The following is an 18,660-nucleotide window of genomic DNA, read 5'->3' on the forward strand; positions in this document are numbered from 1 at the left end:
GAGTGAGGTGTCGGGCCCCATGGAGCGCTCGAGTATTGACAACCTGCTGCTGAGAACCAGTTTAGGTGATGGCAGAGCTCAGTGTAGTTTGAGCAAGAGCCCACTTAGCTCTCTTTAAAGGAGGATGAGCCTGAAATTGTCCCCATCAAACACTAGAGACCACATTCACCTCTGTCTGAGTCCACTGTCCACAGACTTCAGGGCCTCATGCTTTAGAATAGAACTAACCATCGCTTTCATAATCGATCAATCTGATCATCTGTCAATCATTTTCTCAATAAATCACAGTGCGTTTACATGAAAGTCCAATTTTATTTGACTAAGACAATCATTTGGTTTTCTTAAGGTGATGTGAACATGTTAGTCTGACTCAAATTGAGTTAGTCTTAGTTGAACTAACATACCTTGATAAGGCGATTCATAGTCCGATGACTCCTGCATGTTTATGTTCAGTCGGACCGGAGTCGGACTTGGTGTTCTGCGCGTGCACCAACATTTGCGATGAAGTCGATCATGATTAACATGTACGGCAGGTACCAAACATACACAACTACAGCATGATGCATCTCACGGAAACAGATTCAATACACAGTAGCTTATAGAGAGATACAGCGCCACCTACTGAGGCCGTGTCAGAAGTACAGACGTATGTATACGAGTTGTCTGACCTTTGTCGGACTATGGCCTTAAACTGTCCATGTAAACATACTGAGTGTTTTTCAAATGATGATCTTTCAAATTATTTTATCCACATACAAAATCATTCAGTTTAAATGATTTCTTTGTTATATGGAGCAAAGAAACCAGAAGAATATTAACTTTTAAGAAGTTTAAAAATATCAGAACTTGTTTTGATTACAAAATGGATTCATTATAAAATAAGTTAGCAATTAATTTAGTTATCAATTAATGTTTGATTAATAAATAGAATAGAAAGCTTCATTGTCCATGCAATAGAACAAAAATGTGAGTGCAAAGGTGCTTCAAAACACATTCATATAAATTAATATATTAATATAAATAACAATAAATGTTAAAACGTTGCTGTAAAAATGTGTTTATATTAATATAGTGCTTTTCTAATCTTAAGACTAAAGGCTGCTTTACACTACACTACTAGCCAGGTATCAAACCCACAACCTTCCAGTTGAACGAAGCCACCATCACCACATTACATTGAGATTTCATATTATTCTTTTTCTTTTTTTGTAAGGCCCTTCATCATGTTAGTATTTACCTCTCTGTCCTCGAGACACAAACTGGTTTCCACTGATTTGCATCAAGTATGAAAATCCATCTGCAAACTGCCTCAACATATGATCCATCATCCGCCCATCTGTTTGTGTTTTTTTGGCACGACCATAACAGTGAATGTCTCTAAAAAACACCACACACATTTAATGAGTGCAGTGCAGCTCACATGTGCCGAGGCCCCCTGCAGTGACATGGCTCCGCCCATGATCATTTACATTTCCCTCCTTTACATTATACTGTCCTTCTTAATAAAAGTCTACTTCCTGTCATTAAATACTGCAGCCATGAGTAAACCATGCAAACTCAGAAATACTACTGTTCTGTTGTATACACCAGGGAAGTATGTGAGGAAGAGGAGGATGATGATGAGAGAGCACATGACCTTATGGGAAGAAATCCACTGTATTTTCACACTGGTGTTAGTTTGAGAGCTCAGTATCTTCTCAGGTGATACTTGGTATGAAACCACTGACCTTTTAATTCAGTGCTGTGGTGTCATGATTTTACAAGTGTGGGCCAAAGTGCCCCCTGCTGGTTAAAAAGGCTATGAGACTTTGTTATGGTATGTCTGTTGTGTATGTTGGTGATGTGTTGTATAACATGTTACATGCTCTGGATACTGTGTTATTGTCTTCAGTCGTATCTTCATTATTTGAGGATGCTGAAGGGTTGAATTGGTTGTTTTCTGTGCTGCTGCAGGTCTTGACCAGAGAACTCTTGCAAAAGAGATTTTTATTCCTGGTTAAATAAAATGGGGATTTTCCTGTGAGTGTTTATAGAAACATGTGATCATTTTATTTTCTTACATCTCTGGTATCTTCGTCCACAGTTCCACTTTAACCCAGCTCAGTCCATCCTGGTAATGGAGGGAGAGGACCTGGAAAACATGAACACTGCCGTCAGGAAGGTTTCCTACATCAACTCCCGCCAGTTTCCCACACCAGGCATCCGACGACTGCGCATCTCCACTGCTGTCCAGTACGTTTTTCAACTTCTTTCTCTTTTACTTTTCTATAAAGTCACCGTAGACACGCCCTCTTCTCAGCCTTCTCTGACACTTCTGTCACATGTTAAGAAACCAGTCTGACTGATGCATTATTCCTTTCCCAGTCCTCTCCTTCTCTCACTCCTTTCCTCTGCTGTCACTTTCCTTTTAGTCCACCATTTTCTGCTCTTTGTTGCCACCGGGGGGCAGTTTTTACATTTTCATTTCATGTATTAATAATTCAGTCTGAGTTTTGAGTTCAAAAATGAGGAATGAGAGAACGAGAGAAGCATTAGAGAAAGTGTGTGGGGGAGAGAGAGAGAGAGAGCGAGCATTAAAATTCATGATTGTTTTAAATATATGTATAGACTCCTGCAGCACAACCCAGGGGGTTCACTCTCCGCCCGTCTGTTGGGTTCGGTGCATGACAGCAGGCCTCAGGGCTTCATCACACACGTGTGTGTGTGTGTGCGCGCGTGCGTGCGTGTGCGTGCGTGCATGGCTGCTGGTGATGAAGCGATGTCACCGTAGCGTGAGGTGCACTGATTATCATGGAATGTGTTATGCTAATGATGGCTAAGCTATGTCGTGTGAAGGGTTTTATGTAAGAAATGCAGCACAGTGCTGGAGCTAGCACTGTTGACTAACAGACACATGGTCTCCAGTTCAGCATTGTTCAGTTTGATTTTTGTGCCGGACGTCACGCTCATGGCACTCTCTGCCAATCACTGCTGACAGTTCTGGTCGTGTGTCTTGTGCAGCTAAGTTTAGTTTACACTCAATTTAAATTCCCAAACAATATCTTAATAATGTGTTTAATGTTTTATCTCTCAATTAAACAGCCTTTTCTTTCTGTATAATAAAGTTAGTTTGCGTTTTTCAAACTGCATCAAATCCCATAGAGAGAATCTCAATGTTGCAGCACAAAGGAGTGGTGGACTCAGCTGTCGCTGTTTAATGACTTCAGTGTTTGATTTCATACAAGCGACGCAGACAGACAGCAGCTGAGGAGCAGCACATGTCATTTCCTTCATGGACTTTGATGCAGGAGAGTGAACTGTTTACTTGCAAAATAATACAGCAAACATACTCTGTAGATATTATAGCACTATAAGCAAGTGTAGATTATATTTTGAGATGGCTTGATACTTTTCTGTGTCTGATACCGTTATCTATATGACAATATTTGTACCGATACCAATATCAATCATTTAACATCTTTTAAAATACTAAGTTACCATCTGGCCGTAACTAGCCACTTCAAAAACACAATTCTCCAACTGTGTCCAATTCATTATTTCCCAGGGTGCACTACGTGATGTTCACCTGTTGTCACCAGAGTCTAGTGTTTGTTTCTCGTGTCTAGAGGTAGAATTTTATTGTTGTTTTCACACGTTTGTGTGTGCTGGAGGACAGAATAATAACACAACAGTATCACAACTGTGTGCTTGAAGTTTGAATTATTGTTGGAAAAGTGTTTTTTTTTTTAAATAATCCAAACATTTAAAAAAATTGTATAAATTGCAACAGAAAACCTTTAAAAGAGTGAAACAGATGTCAGTCAATCGCTTACCCTAACTACACACCCACATTGTACCAAGACCAGTGAACAGCTCTAACTTAGAAAGTAAGTTTGAATAAAAAATAAGTAAACTTATCAATCGTATTTTTGTAGCATTCTAGCTCGTCATCCCTATACGTACTGTTTGTAACCTGTAGTAATTAGGAGCGCTAATATAATAAGATAAATGACAAAGAATATTTTTGATTAGTGCACAACAATAAGAAAGAGCAAGGTGACCCTTCCTCTTTTATCTGTAACTACCATACGTGAATATAAGTGTCAACATGAGCAAGAGCAGCGTTGAGCAGCTGTTAGCGTTTGCTAACAGAGACGCTGACTTAAGTCTTACAAACATATGAAAGGAAACACACAAACATGTCAAACAGACACTGATGGTCAAAATACACACGCCAACATTACAGAAGAGTTCAGGCACGATTGTTTGCAGATGATAGTCATCATCATCATCATCATCATCCTCCGCTTATCCTGGGCCGGGTCGTGGGGGCAGCAGTTTCAGCAAGGGACCCCAAACTTCCTTTTCCTGAGCCGCATTGACCAGCTCCGACTGAGGGGATCCCGAGGCGTTCCCAGGCCAGAGTGGAGATGTAATCTCTCCACCTGGTCCTAGGTCTACCCCGATGCAGATGATAGTGTTATCTGTAATAGGGGGTAGGAGACAGGTGGAAGGGAGTCCTGAGAGGTGGCGACATACACCTGCGTGTCAATGACAGTGAGACAGGTGGAAGGGAGTCCTGAGAGGTGGAGACATACACCTGCGTGTCAATGACAGTGAGACAGGTGGAAGGGAGTCCTGAGAGGTGGAGACATACACCTGCGTGTCAATGACAGTGAGACAGGTGGAAGGGAGTCCTGAGAGGTGGAGACATACACCTGCGTGTCAATGACAGTGAGACAGGTGGAAGGGAGTCCTGAGAGGTGGAGACATACACCTGCGTGTCAATGACAGTGAGACAGGTGGAAGGGAGTCCTGAGAGGTGGAGACATACACCTGCGTGTCAATGACAGTGAGACAGGTGGTAAAGTGGCTGCCTCGGGTCGACCATCCAAAGCGACGGACAGTCCACAGGAGAGGAGAAGAAGGCAGAGTGGGTGGAGATGAGTGTCAGGGCTGATGTGTGACAGAAGTACAGCAGTGAAAGGGAAAGTTCTGATGTTCTGATGTTCTGATGTATGTCTTAGAGACAGTGACACTGTGTAAAAGACAGGAGGCGGAGCTGGAGGTGTTGGGATGTTTGAGGGACAACAAACCGTTCAACCTAAACAATGAGAGTCAAGAGTGCAGAGGAGGGAAAGTCATTATATTGTGAGAAGGTTCATGGATGTTGTGAAGAAAGACATGAGGACAATTGGTTTACAGAAGAAAACACAAGAGACAAGACAAGATTCACTGTGGTGACACCTAAAGAAAAAGACAAGCTTTTATATTTATCTATAAATGCAATGAATGTCTGTCTGTTAATCACAAGCTTCAAACTAAAGGCACAGCTGCTGACTTTGAAGTTGTTGGATACAAAATGCAAGAGAATGGTTGTGGGTGCTGCTCTAGTTTACTAACAATTATGTGAATGATTATAAGAGTATAACACTGTATGTATAATTCTATATATACAAACAGTTATACCTAACACAGCACACAGGCATCAACATTTACTTTATTCTTTATTCATATACTGTATATCCATCAAACAAAGCAGTATTTATGGTGCACTATAGCACAGGTGCTGGGACAGTAAATTGCTGCCAAGTTGATGATGAGACTTAATGAGATGCATTGACGAGGGCGTTAGTGGTCGTATTCTTGGCTGTTAAGATGACCGATGACTTCAGAGATGAATCACAATGAAGCAGTAAAACGCAGGTAAAGGTTTTGAGTTATTTCAGAGAGGTGCGTTTGTTTTCAGGTCAGTTTTATGTGCACAGCTTTCATCCTTTCTAAATGTCGACACAAGTGCACTTTTGTTGTGTCTGTCAGTCATCGATCAGTGTGACCAGGTTTATGCCTTTTCTGTAACTGGTAGTTGAACCGGTTTATAGTCAATAGTTGGTTGAATAACAGTAAAATAAACATGTTTTTTTCTCAATTTCAATTGTAAACATTGTACATTATCAACACATTATGTAATGTCGATGTAATGGATCACTAATGGGGTTAACAGTATGTGTATGCATGCACGGTTCAGTGCGTGCAGTCATATGAAAAAAACGGAAAAAAAGCCAGTCACTTATGATAGTACCCACACTCTACACCAGGGGGCAGTGATGCTGCCTGTCACTGATGTGGAGACGTAAACTCCACACAACCCAACCTGCTAACAATGTGAGTTTAGATATAAAACAATCAGATGGAGAGCGACATTATATCATGTTGGTTATGATAGAAACCACAAGAACAAGCTGTGAAAGTTCACGTGAATGCACACACACACACACACACACACACACACACACACACACACACAGCCTTTTTATAATAAATATTTTACAGTGGATATGCTCATTAAAGATTGAGCTATCATTTACACTAGCTGCACTTTCATTGTGACTCTTTTTTCATGAAGATACTTGTAACACTAGGAAAATGGAAGTGTAGTCATAATAACCTAACAACATTGTTTCAAAAATAAAGTTGTCTGTCTGTCTGTCTGTCTGTCTGTCTGAGTTAGCACATCCTGTGTAAAACAGATCACAGCGTGACTCCAACATAAAACACCACTTGTATGAACCGTTGCTCCCTGAATCACAAACACATGTTATTGCCTGTTTAAAAATATGAGGCTCTTGTTTGAAGAAGCCGCTTTAATTTCTCTTTTGCTACTCAGCTAAAAACATGAACTGTAATAACAAGGCAGACTAAACTATTTAATAACAAAAAGATAAATAATAAACCAAGTATCATTAAAAAGTCCACTTTGACTTATTCTCCTGCTCAGTGTGTGTGTACTTGGTTTGCTGTGTTGCCATCTGCTGGTATAAAAGTGAATTATCTGGCATGTGAGGTCCAGAGAAACGACAGGTGAACAAAATGTAACGGAAAATAAAACATTTGAATATGTAAAATTGAACGACTAACAGTCAGTCATTAACATTTCTAATGTTCTAATGTCTAATGTTGTCGCTGAATGACGCTGAAGATCGAAGGACAAAGGAAAGCGTGAAACTTTGCCTCCTGCCAAATATCAGCTCATGCTGATGGAAAAAAGCCTCGCTGCTACACACAGCACCAGTGCACACAAATAAACAAAAGTCTTAATTAATGACTCCCTCAAGCCGGCACCTAATAACTGCAATTACTCGAGACATGGAGAAAATAAAAGTAGCCAGCACTAATCTTTGCTGCAGCTCTTTTATGCTCCCTTGTCATATTTCTTTATAATTCAGTTGGACCGGCTCCAGGTTAGTTTGGGGTTTTTATTTGGTTTTGTCTACAGCAGCCGTCTCTCTGCATCACTGTCAGTGCGTCTGCTGTCCACAGTGAGCGGCATGTGGACATGTGCACAACGATTGTCTCGGAGCGTGGCCTCGGACAACTCTGAAGGATTAAGGATCATAATTTGTTTTTTGGGTTTTTTTATCCAGCTGTCAGGCGTCGTCAGCTGAGTTAAAGTCAGTCAGTAATCTTTTTGAATGTACTGTAGAACTGTGCCAGAAGCTGGGATTACATGGTGTTATTTTGGGGACGAGGAGGCGTCAGACATTAGGAGACAAACATGAAAACAAAGTGAAATGCTTTTGGAAGAAATAACAGTGTATATGCACAAATAAACATTATTATAAAATCTATAAATACTTCAAAGTTGCAGTGTGTAGCTGTTGGTGATTTTCCTTGTTGATGTTTTTATCCCCACGGAACTAATGTTTAGTTAGCCCTAAGAATATTTTTGGAAATCTGAAATCGGAACACACCAAATTTGCGTTTCCGTGTTTACATCTGAACAAGTACTTATCTGGAATAAAACAAAGTCAATTTACAAGATTAAAGTCATCAAAAGTGTCTCCTTGTTTGTGAAACCTAAAGTACAATTCCATGAACTGCTCCACGACTTTATTCTCGAAGTCTGGGAAATAGTTTTTTTTCTCAATGTGGCCCAAACACTCCTTCATAGAAAACTGGATATTCTACTAGAATTAGATTATAGGAGCAGGCCATGGAATCCCTCACCTGGCCGTCGGAAGACGATCTGATTTACCCACCGAGCTACAGTGTCCTCAGCTGCCTCTCTCTGTCTCTGTCTCTGTCTCTGTCTCAACTCCATCCTGACCTTTCCCACTGAGCAGGGATCAGCCATGTTGAATCATGAGTCAGACAATGAAAACAAAGAAATGCACTTGACAACACTGTCAAACTCTGAAGGGCAGATTTTACTCACAGACACACAGTGTTTGACATTTTGGGAAGATTGTAGACAAAGGCATGGTATTGTGACATACTCTGTCCTGACATTCAAAAGTAATGAGAAAAAAACACTAGTAAAAAATAAGAACTAGAATATTTGTTTTCATTCCAGTAGGAATTTGCAGGTCAAACGATTTCAAGGTAAAGAAAGAGTTTAAAATTTCTGAAACCCAAATCCTGTTTGTAAGCATATCAGAATCTGATCTTCCTGACCAACTGTTCACATTATTGCAGGAGTCAAATCAAATCAAATCAAATCACTTTTATTGTCATTAAGCTGTACATACAACAAGTAGTGCAACAAAAAGAGACATCTGCGTGTCCATATTGACGTGGTCTAGTCTAAACCAAATAAATAAAATGTACGATGATAAAGTGGTTACGTGAAACTTTCTCCGGGAGCGACAGAAACGGAGAAGACTGCTGAGTTGTGCTGCCATCGGCAGGGCAGGGCGTGTGGTGCAATGCAAGGTCCTGTCCTGTCCTGTCTGCTTCACCTTATGCCGTTTCACTTTTATTTCCCATCAACAAGACCATTAAACATTAAAGATAATAACCAGACTGTGGGAAGTCCAAGTGAATAATAAACATGTCTGCAAACATTATATTGGTGTTACACAGAGCAACAGGCACGCATGCATCAACCCAGTGTGTGAGTGAGAGCACAGTCCAAGGTCAGGCAGGATTTGAACAGGAAATGCACACATTGTACAGACAGGTGGACTCATTTATTTTTGTTTTCATTATTAGTCTGTTACTTGTCATGAGGACATGTGAGGACAGGTGAGGCTCTGTGTCCCCTGACTTCCCAATGTCAACCTAACAGTGGCACGAGAGGAAAGTGGTGACCAAAAATATTGGCAACTGTCCATTGTCTACCGCTTTGTCCTTCACATGCAAGGGTGCTGGTGCCAATTCCAGCTGACAAACACGCTGGACCGGTCACTCACACACTCACACCTTTATCTAGAGTGTCCACTTTACCATGCTTTTGGACATGTGGGACGTAACCGGAGAAACTCATGCAGAAAGACCCTCATCCGACCCTTTTTGCTGCTGGCAAAATGCATGTGTTCCACTATGTGGCCCAATGTTGAGAACCATCAAAGTTTGTTCAGCGTTTCATAATTCACTTTAATCTGTTACCGTCACTTTAATCTGTTACTGTCACTTTAAAACCTGAAACATGCCACTTTAAATCTGCGTTCACTTTATGTACAGTTCTTATTTTTACACTTATTTTATGCATATATGTTATTTTAGTCTCTTTGTAATATTTATATTTTTCTTATGTATATTTATACTTTTTTTTACAAAAGCATCTCTTTTTTACTTTTTACTTTATGCTGGTGTTTTTGAGTGGACAGCAAAGTAAGAATTTCATTGTACAGGGAAACGTGTTTCTTTACTGTGCATATGACAATAAACACTTTGAATCTTGAATCTTGAATCTTGAATCTAAACCATGCAAACACTTCAGTCTGGGCCAAAGTTAATCTTCAACATTGTCATCCCTACAACAGTTGACCTTAGCATGAATACAACAGATTAGACCACTGCCAGCGGAGCCAGTTTTATTCTTAATTTCTCCCCCTCCGTCTCTCTCTCGAGGTGTTTTGGCGAAGACACGTGTATCACCATCCCCGACATTGAGGCGGTGGTGATGGTGCTGCAGCCGAGTGAGCCCAGGATCACCATCACTGGAGTGGAGAGACTGAGTCGACCGGCCTCCGACATCAGAGCAAATGGAGTCGTGCTTTTCCAGGACCTTCACATCATTAGCACGGTGACCAGAGCAGAGGCCACTGCACAACACACAGGTATGTCCTACTGTACAACAAGTCAGAACAGTCTGAATAGTTCACATTAACAAGCGTGTAAACACAGATAACAGCAGGTGGGAAGTGAACAATCAACCTCATCATGCCTTTGTACCAGGAGAAGTGCGATGTGTCAGGAGGGCGTGACGGACATGAGCTGTGTCTGGACATTTCACACGCAGCGACTGCTGATCAAATGCCGATTAGGGCGATTAGCTGTGACTTCAGAAACCCATCAGTGACCTGAAGCGTGAACTCTGCTTTAGGTGCAGTCGTGTGTGAGGTCTGTAACTCAATAATCACTCCTTGTCTCTGCAGTTTTGGCTTTTCAGAAAGTACAAAACACCCAAATACAAAAAAGAGCCATTCTGCTAATTCGTCTCCAGCTGGTTCTCGGCTTCACTGGCTAAATAAAATGTGTCCCATGTCGTAAATCCAATTGAATAACTACTGAAGCAGAAGCTACAGGAACCAAACTTTTCCACTTAAGAACAGCTGTGAACAACATTTCTCCACAGATTTGTGTCCGTGGTATCGTCAGTGTCCAAGAGAATGGAAATAATAAGCATACAAAAAAGGATAGAAACCCTCAAATTATTTTGTGTAATGACTTCTTTTTGCTGTCGCTCTTTAATTAGGAGAGTTTAATTAGTCAAACACATTTCTTTTTTAAGTAATTGGCTTCAATCCTTTTGGGCTTTGGCTAAAAACAAAGTGAATTAAATGGGCAGTATTTACAAGAAAGCAATTGGAGGATTGTAGCATAGCAGTATTAGACGAGATTAAGAGATGAATTGACACCAGACTGCATGTTAATCTCTTTTGAGTTTGAAAAGAGTGCAGTCAGAGCGAAAGCTAGTTCCACTCGCTGCTCACAGTCACTGTGATGCATTTTGCAAAATAACCTCAAAAGTGAACTTGAACAGACAAGAGCGCCTGTTTTCATTCCATATGTAGAGTCAGTTTCCTGCTGAGGTCTGGCCTTGTGTACTTATTATATAGATATATATATGTATGTACTGTATATGTGTTATTATAGTGTCTCCACTGTTTCTTTATTCTCTGTATGAGACTGCAAACCCCCTTCTGCTGACTAAGACCTGATCCTCCAAGTCACACCACCTTGACCGACAGCAAATGAGAATGACATATTTTGCTGCCAACGTGAGTCTTGTCCACTAATCTGACACCAAAGCAGAAGGAGACCAGTTCAGCCCAGATCCACTTGGCTCCATGGCCAATTAGGAGTAGACAAGCAGACCGAGAGTGAGGTTTTAAGCCTTCATTGTGTGTAATGCAGCGAAAGAAGACAAGTAGAAAGTGGCATTGCTTTTGGGAGTTGATGAAGTTCTTTCTTCTGCTGAAATCAAGACCACAGCTGGTGAAAAGAGATTAGCTGAAAGCTGGAGAAAAAGACTCAATAATGGAGAGAAAGTGAAAAAGAGAGATGAGCAAAAAGTGTGTGTGGAAGAGAAAGAAACACAACAAAGTTCTGGAACGAGCAGATTTTGTGTTCTGTCGAGGTTTAAAGGATTCAACAGAAATTGCACATTTCTTTTTTTGGGGCAGCATACAGTACAATTCTTTTGGACCTTGCTAATCTCCCTCTCTGTCGCCCTCGACCATGCTTTGTCTGCCTCTGTAATTCATCTGTCTTCATTGAGCCTGCTCAGCACTGCCTCGTCTCTCTCTCTCTTACTCTACAGTATCTATTCAAGCCTTTAGTCAAAGTCAAGGTCACCACTTCTTTCTTTAACTCATCATTTGTGTGCTCAACATTTTTCCCTCTTTGCTTTCAGGGTCATGCTCTGTTATTGAAGCTTACTTGCAGTCGTTCTACAACTGATGACTTTGTGACCTTTTCTTTTCTTTGTAATTCAGCGTGGTTTTATTTTTCATGTCACCCACACTGGAGCTCAGAGATCAGTGTTCATCTGCATATTTACACTGTTGGGGAATCTCTGCTGTTGAGTGTTTGGAGAACAGTGAAGGCCCTTGAGTTTACATTGAAGGGATTCATTTGAATATAGGAGAACAGAGGCGACATCAAGCGAGGCATGTGCACAGCCTGATGCGTAGTGTTAAGCCTAAGAGTCCTGTCCACCACCAACCTGTTCACACCTCAAACAAGTTTTCCCCTCTCAGCACCACACAGACTGAGAAACCAACTCTGGTAATTGGTGACTCCATCCTGAGGAACGTGAAAATAGCGACGCCAGCGACCACAGTCAGGTGTTTTCCCGGGGCCAGAGCGGGCGACATAGAGTCTTATCTGAAACTGCTGGCTACAGATAATCGTAAATCCAGTAAAGTTATTATTCACGTCGGCAGTAATGACACCCGATTACGCCAATCGGAGGTCACCAAAGTTAATGTTAAATCTGTGTGTAGGTACGCACAATCTATGTCTGACAACGTAATCTTCTCTGGTCCTTTGCCCAATGTAACCAGTGATGACATGTATAGCCGCATGTCGTCATTCAATCGCTGGCTGTCGAGGTGGTGTCCAGAAAACAACATTGGGTTTTTAGATAACTGGCAAAACTTCTGGGGGAAACCTGGTCTCATGAGGAGAGACGGCGTCCATCCCACTTTGGATGGAGCAGCTCTCTTATCTAGCAGCTTAGGGCATTTTATTAGAAACCCATGACAATCCAGAGTTGAGACCAGGACACAGAGTTGCAGTCTTTCATGCTTCTCTGTGCTTCTTTTCGAGCAGTCACCTATTAAAAACCCCATAGAGACTGTGTCTGTCCCTCGACCTACTAAAGTAAAAACTAAAGTAAATAAAGTAAATAAACCAATAACAAACAGAAGAGGAGTTAGACATTTTAACTTAATAAAGATTAATACCAACAATAAAATAGAGTCAAATAATACCACTTTCAAATGTGGACTATTAAATATAAGGTCTCTCTCCTCAAAATCTGTTTTAATAAATGATCTTATCTCCGACAATTGTATTGATTTATTCTGTGTAACTGAAACTTGGTTACATGAAGACGATTACGTCAGTCTAAATGAATCAACTCCACCCACTCATGCTAATACCCATATTCCTAGAAGCTCAGGCCGAGGAGGAGGAGTAGCAGCCATTTTTAATACTAGATTATTAATCAATCCCAAGCCCAAACCAGGATATTCATCGTTCGAAAGCCTTATTCTTAATCTATCTTATCCTAGTTGTAAATCACAGAAACCAATTATAATAGTCACAGTTTATCGTCCACCTGCACCTTATCAGAGTTCTCTGAGTTCTTATCTGAGTTGGTGCTTAAAACAGATCAAATCATAATTGTAGGGGATTTCAACATCCATGTAGATGTTGACCGTGATAGTCTTAGCTGCGCATTTAACTCGCTGTTGGAATCAATAGGTTTTATTCAACACGTTAATAAACCAACTCATTGCCTTAATCACACCCTCGACCTTGTTTTAACTTATGGTATTGATATTGATAACTTAAACATAGTTCCTCAAAACCCTCTCCTTACTGATCATTATTTACTCACATTTAATTGTTCAATAATGAACTACAATAACATAAATAAGAAATACAGCTACAGCCGGTGCCTGTCTGATAATAATATTAATACATTCAAAGAGACAGTGCAACCTTTATTTAACTCGGTGCCATATGTCAGTACATCTGAAGGTACCTTTTGTGATTTTACTCCCGCCCTCATAGATAACCTTGTTGATAGTACAGCAGCCTCACTGCGTACTACATTAGATTGTGTTGCCCCTCTGAAAAAGAAAGTGGTGAATCAGATGAGACGAGCACCATGGTTTAACTCCAATACTCGTGCTCTTAAACAGACGTTACGTAGATTAGAAAGAAAATGGCGTTCCAGTAACCTAGAGGAACTTCATATAGCCTGGAAAGATGGTTTTGTAGCTTACAAAAAAGCCCTACACAAAGCTAGAGTTGCCTATTATTCTTCTCTAATTGAAGAAAATAAGAATAATCATAGATTTCTTTTCAGCACTGTAGCCAGGCTGACACAGAGCCACAGCTCCACTGAACCATCTATTCCTTTAACACTGAGCAGTGATGACTTTATCAACTTTTTTGTGAATAAAATAACATCAATTAGAGAAAAAATTGATCATTTCCTCCCTCATATTGGGACTGACTCACCTTCTAGCACAAAAGCTTTAGAAGCACCAGGTGCACAGTTAGACAGTTTCTCCCCTATAGATCTCCCTGAGTTAACATCGTTAGTTTCATCATCTAAGCCATCAACTTGTCAGTTAGATCCTATCCCCACCAAACTGTTTAAAGATGTGTTTCCTTTAATTAACAACTCTATATTAACTCAAATTAATCTATCCTTATTAACTGGATATGTGCCCCAAACGTTTAAAGTAGCAGTTATTAAACCCCTTCTAAAAAAAGCGACCCTTGACCCAGATATTTTAGCTAATTACCGACCGATATCTAATCTTCCCTTTGTCTCTAAAATCTTAGAAAAGGCTGTTGCCAATCAATTATGTGAATATCTGCGCATTAATGGCCTGTTTGAAGATTTTCAGTCAGGTTTTAGATTAAACCATAGCACAGAAACAGCACTAGTTAAAGTTAGTAATGATCTTCTCTTGGCGTCAGATAATGGTCTAGTTTCTTTACTTGTCCTGTTAGATCTTAGTGCTGCATTTGACACCATTGATCATGATATTCTACTGCAGAGATTGGAGCAGACTCTTGGTATCACAGGTGCTGCCCTCTGCTGGTTTAAATCATACTTATCTGATAGATTCCAGTTTGTTCACGTTAATGATAAAGCCTCATTACAAACACAAGTTAATTGTGGAGTTCCACAAGGCTCAGTGCTTGGGCCTATACTTTTTACCTTATATATGCTTCCTCTAGGGAACATTATTAGAAACCATAACATACACTTTCATTGTTATGCAGATGACACACAGCTATATCTATCGATGAGGCCGGATGAAATAAATCAGGTTGTTCAACTCCAGGAATGTCTCAGAGACATTAAGTCCTGGATGACCTGTAACTTTCTACTTTTAAACTCAGATAAAACTGAGGTCATTATACTCGGCCCTAAACACCTCAGAGAAAAACTTTCTGCCCACATTGTCACTTTAGATGACATCACCCTGGCTTCCAGTTCCACTGTGAGGAACCTTGGAGTTACTTTTGACCAGGAAATGTCATTTGATTCACACATAAAACTAATTTCCAGAACAGCCTTCTTCCACCTGCGGAACGTTATGAAAATTTGAAACATTCTGTCTTTACAGGATGCTGAAAAACTAGTTCATGCTTTTGTTACATCTAGATTAGATTACTGTAACTCCTTATTAGCAGGATGTTCTAACAAGTCTGTTAGAATCCTTCAGTTAATTCAAAATGCTGCAGCACGAGTTCTGACAGGAACTAGAAAGAGAGACCACATAACTCCAGTGTTAGCTTCTCTACACTGGCTCCCCATACAGTTTAGAATTAAATTTAAAATCCTCCTCCTCACGTACAAAGCACTTAATGGTCAGGCCCCTTCATACCTGAAAGACCTAGTCTTACCCTATCATCCTAATAGACCACTTAGGTCACAAAATACAGGTTTACTTGTGGTTCCCAGAGTCTGTAAGAGTAGAATGGGAGGCAGAGCCTTTAGCTACCAGGCTCCTCTCCTGTGGAACCAGCTTCCAATGATAGTTCGGGAGGCGGACACTCTCTCTGTATTTAAAGTTAAACTTAAAACTTTCCTTTTTGATAAAGCTTATAGTTAGAGCTGGTTCAGGGAAACCTAAACCATCTCTTAGTTATGCTGCTATAGAACTAAACTGCTGGGGGATTTTCCGGTGGTACACGCACATTCACTCTCTCACACTCAGCATTTGATTATGACTTTTTATATGTCATTAACCTTGTCTCTTTCTCTCCCTAGTTTGTGTCTTTCCTTCCTTCCCTCTCTCTCTCTCTGTATTCTCATCATGCAGGTTGCAGGATCAAGATCCAGTTTCCGAGGCTACGCTCATCGTCACCATTATTATTATTTTGTAAATTAAAAAGTCGATATCAGTAACTGTATAAATTTGTAACCTGATACAGTTGTTGTGTATCTGCTGCTGGTCTCCCTCTCTCTCTTCTGTCTCTCCCTCATCTCCCTCTTGTCCTTTCTCTCCCCCCATTTTCTGTCCCCCACCTCTCCACTATCCCCCATTTTTCCTTTCACCCCAACCGGTCGAGGCAGATGACCGCACATCTCTGAGCCTGGTTCTGTCAGAGATTTCTTCCTGTTAAGAGGGAGTTTTTTCTCTCCACTGATGCCTAGTGCTTGCTCATTGTGTGAACTGTTGGGGGTCTCTGCTCTCTTTGATGTTGTCTATGTACAGTGCCTTGAGATAATGTATGTTATGATTTGGCGCTATACAAATAAAATTGAATTGAATTGAATTGAATTGATGCTACTTCCTCTTCTGGAGATACGTTCTCAAAGTGACACATATAACCATCTGTCTAATGACCTATAATATATATAACTAGAAGCAGGAATTATCTACTCTTGGCTTGTTTATTATCTATATTTTTCTTTATAGCAGGCTCTGATTGGCTTTTTAATGGCAAGGAATGAGCACAATAGCTTTCTCTTTGTCTGTACAACGACATGTTATCCTAATATTTAGACTTTCAATTACCAATGGCTTTTAATAATAAATATTTAATGATGAAGACTGACCAAGGGTTGAGAATTTCACTCACTCACACACACACACAACTGCACCCAGCCTGGAATATCACTGTGTTTAAACTGGTGTCACCTTTAGCACATGTTCCCTTCTGTTTGAGTATGTTTAAGCACCAATTAAGACCAAGTGGAAACACAAAGCCAGGCTGAGTGAATAACTGCAACAATCAATACAATGATCAATTCAACTAAGTGAAAAAATTCTGCAAATTTGAGGAATAAATCAAAGAGGAGCCTTCTGCATACAGTATATTAAAGCAAGCCAATGAGGGAATTCTTCACACTGATCTGTCACATTTCATAAATGAATCCTGTGACCAATTAGTGTGTTTGGCCATGTAACAAAACAGCAATTACTGTGGTGGAAGGTCACCAACGTTTCCATCAGTCAAACACCTGCATGGAAATACATAATATATGAAAATGTCTTGAAACATGGCAAACGTTCCATCCATCCTTTCAGCCTCTGCATTTCACTGCACTGGAACGCTCATGGAAACGACAGGAAGCCACAACATTCCACAACTCTTTTCTTACATCACCATATTCTTCTGTGCTGACACAGACTTTGTTTATTGAAATAACTTTTTCAATAAATAACTCATTCTGATGCATTTTAATGGAAAACGAGCTTGAGACAACAGCACCGAGAGCAAAGCCCTGTTAGCTATAGAGGTGCATTATTATAACGATGAAGAAAAGATGCTTCATTAGTGTCACAACAGTGCGACATCATCTGCGTATTGTATGATACACTGATGTGACTGTAACAGAACCTAACATGTAGCAGATATTACATTATATTAGATTTATTATATTACACAGTAAACCTGTCACATCTGTGTTGGACAATTATGTTTTGTTTATTAGGACTTTAGGTCATTCTGTTGAGGTCAAATTATGGACCATCCACTTCATAGTGCTCAGCAGCAGAGAGCTCCAGTGGCCACACAGCACTGCTGTGAAGAAAAGAGTCTGAGGGGACGGATTACTAAAGCAGCTGATGGGTAATTGCATTCTGGGAGTAAGAGCTAGCGTGTTGTGTCTTGTGCTGTTTGAATTATGGTTCCTCAACATGTCCAAGGGTTTTCTCCCACAACCGTTACTGTCACATGACAATTCAAGGCCGTATATTGGAGTTGCTTTGAGTGTGTGTGTGTGTGTGCAGCACATCGGCCTGGGGTGCTGGAGGAGATCATTCATAACTTGGACTATTGTGACATCCTGGTCCTGGGGGAGGAGCTGAGACCAGAGCATGAGTCTCTCCAACTGCAGCGAAGCACTCTGCTCGGAAAACACCTCGATGCCACAAACTCCACCTCTGGCATGTCCATATACGGTAGGTTACTATGGTAACAACACCACACTTAGATACTTCCTAGGTAGGTAGTGGAGGCTTCAGGGTAATCGTCGCAGTACAAGCATTTGTCGAGAGACTTCCACTAAAACATATACACTAAGCCTTTCCGGGCAGTTGTTGCTTAGGTGAAACTTGTGCTTTGTAAGTTAATGTTAGCAATTAAAAATCAATCAATCCAAAACATTGACATTGTCTTGTAGTAGTTGTGAGGGGACAATAGCAGAGGCTGCAGACACTGACTTAGTGTCAACTAAATGAATGTATTATTAATGTGTGTTTATTACTGTTGTTAATTATTAATGTTAAATGTTGTGTCATATGATTCTGTTCCAAAAGTATTTGTAAGGTCAATGTTCACATGTTGTTGAAATAACAAAGAGCTGCTGGGTTAGGATAAAACCTCAGCTGCCTCCACTGCATCCTCCTGTATTGTGCTCCCTGTGCTCGTCAGTGTCAGGTCTGACAACAGTGTTCTTGACTGAAATCTGTTTAAGCAAATATTTCAGCACTAGCCAGTTGAATGACTGTCATGCTTGTATGGCCGCAC

General features: G+C 40.5%; 1 protein-coding gene across 2 annotated transcripts in view; it reads left to right on the forward strand.

Moving 5' to 3' along the window:
* LOC122773272 (calsyntenin-2-like) overlaps positions 1-18,660 on the forward strand; it is a 347,251-nt gene that overhangs the window by 319,483 nt on the left and 9,108 nt on the right. For both annotated transcript variants that reach the window (XM_044031814.1, XM_044031815.1), the window contains 3 exons: positions 2,084-2,232; positions 9,832-10,040; positions 17,922-18,092. In XM_044031814.1, the coding sequence (XP_043887749.1) occupies positions 2,084-2,232; positions 9,832-10,040; positions 17,922-18,092 (529 nt within the window). The remainder of the gene's footprint in view (positions 1-2,083; positions 2,233-9,831; positions 10,041-17,921; positions 18,093-18,660) is intronic.

This window comes from Solea senegalensis, linkage group LG8 (assembly GCF_019176455.1).
Source record: "Solea senegalensis isolate Sse05_10M linkage group LG8, IFAPA_SoseM_1, whole genome shotgun sequence".
Classification (NCBI taxonomy): Eukaryota; Metazoa; Chordata; class Actinopteri; order Pleuronectiformes; family Soleidae; genus Solea; species Solea senegalensis.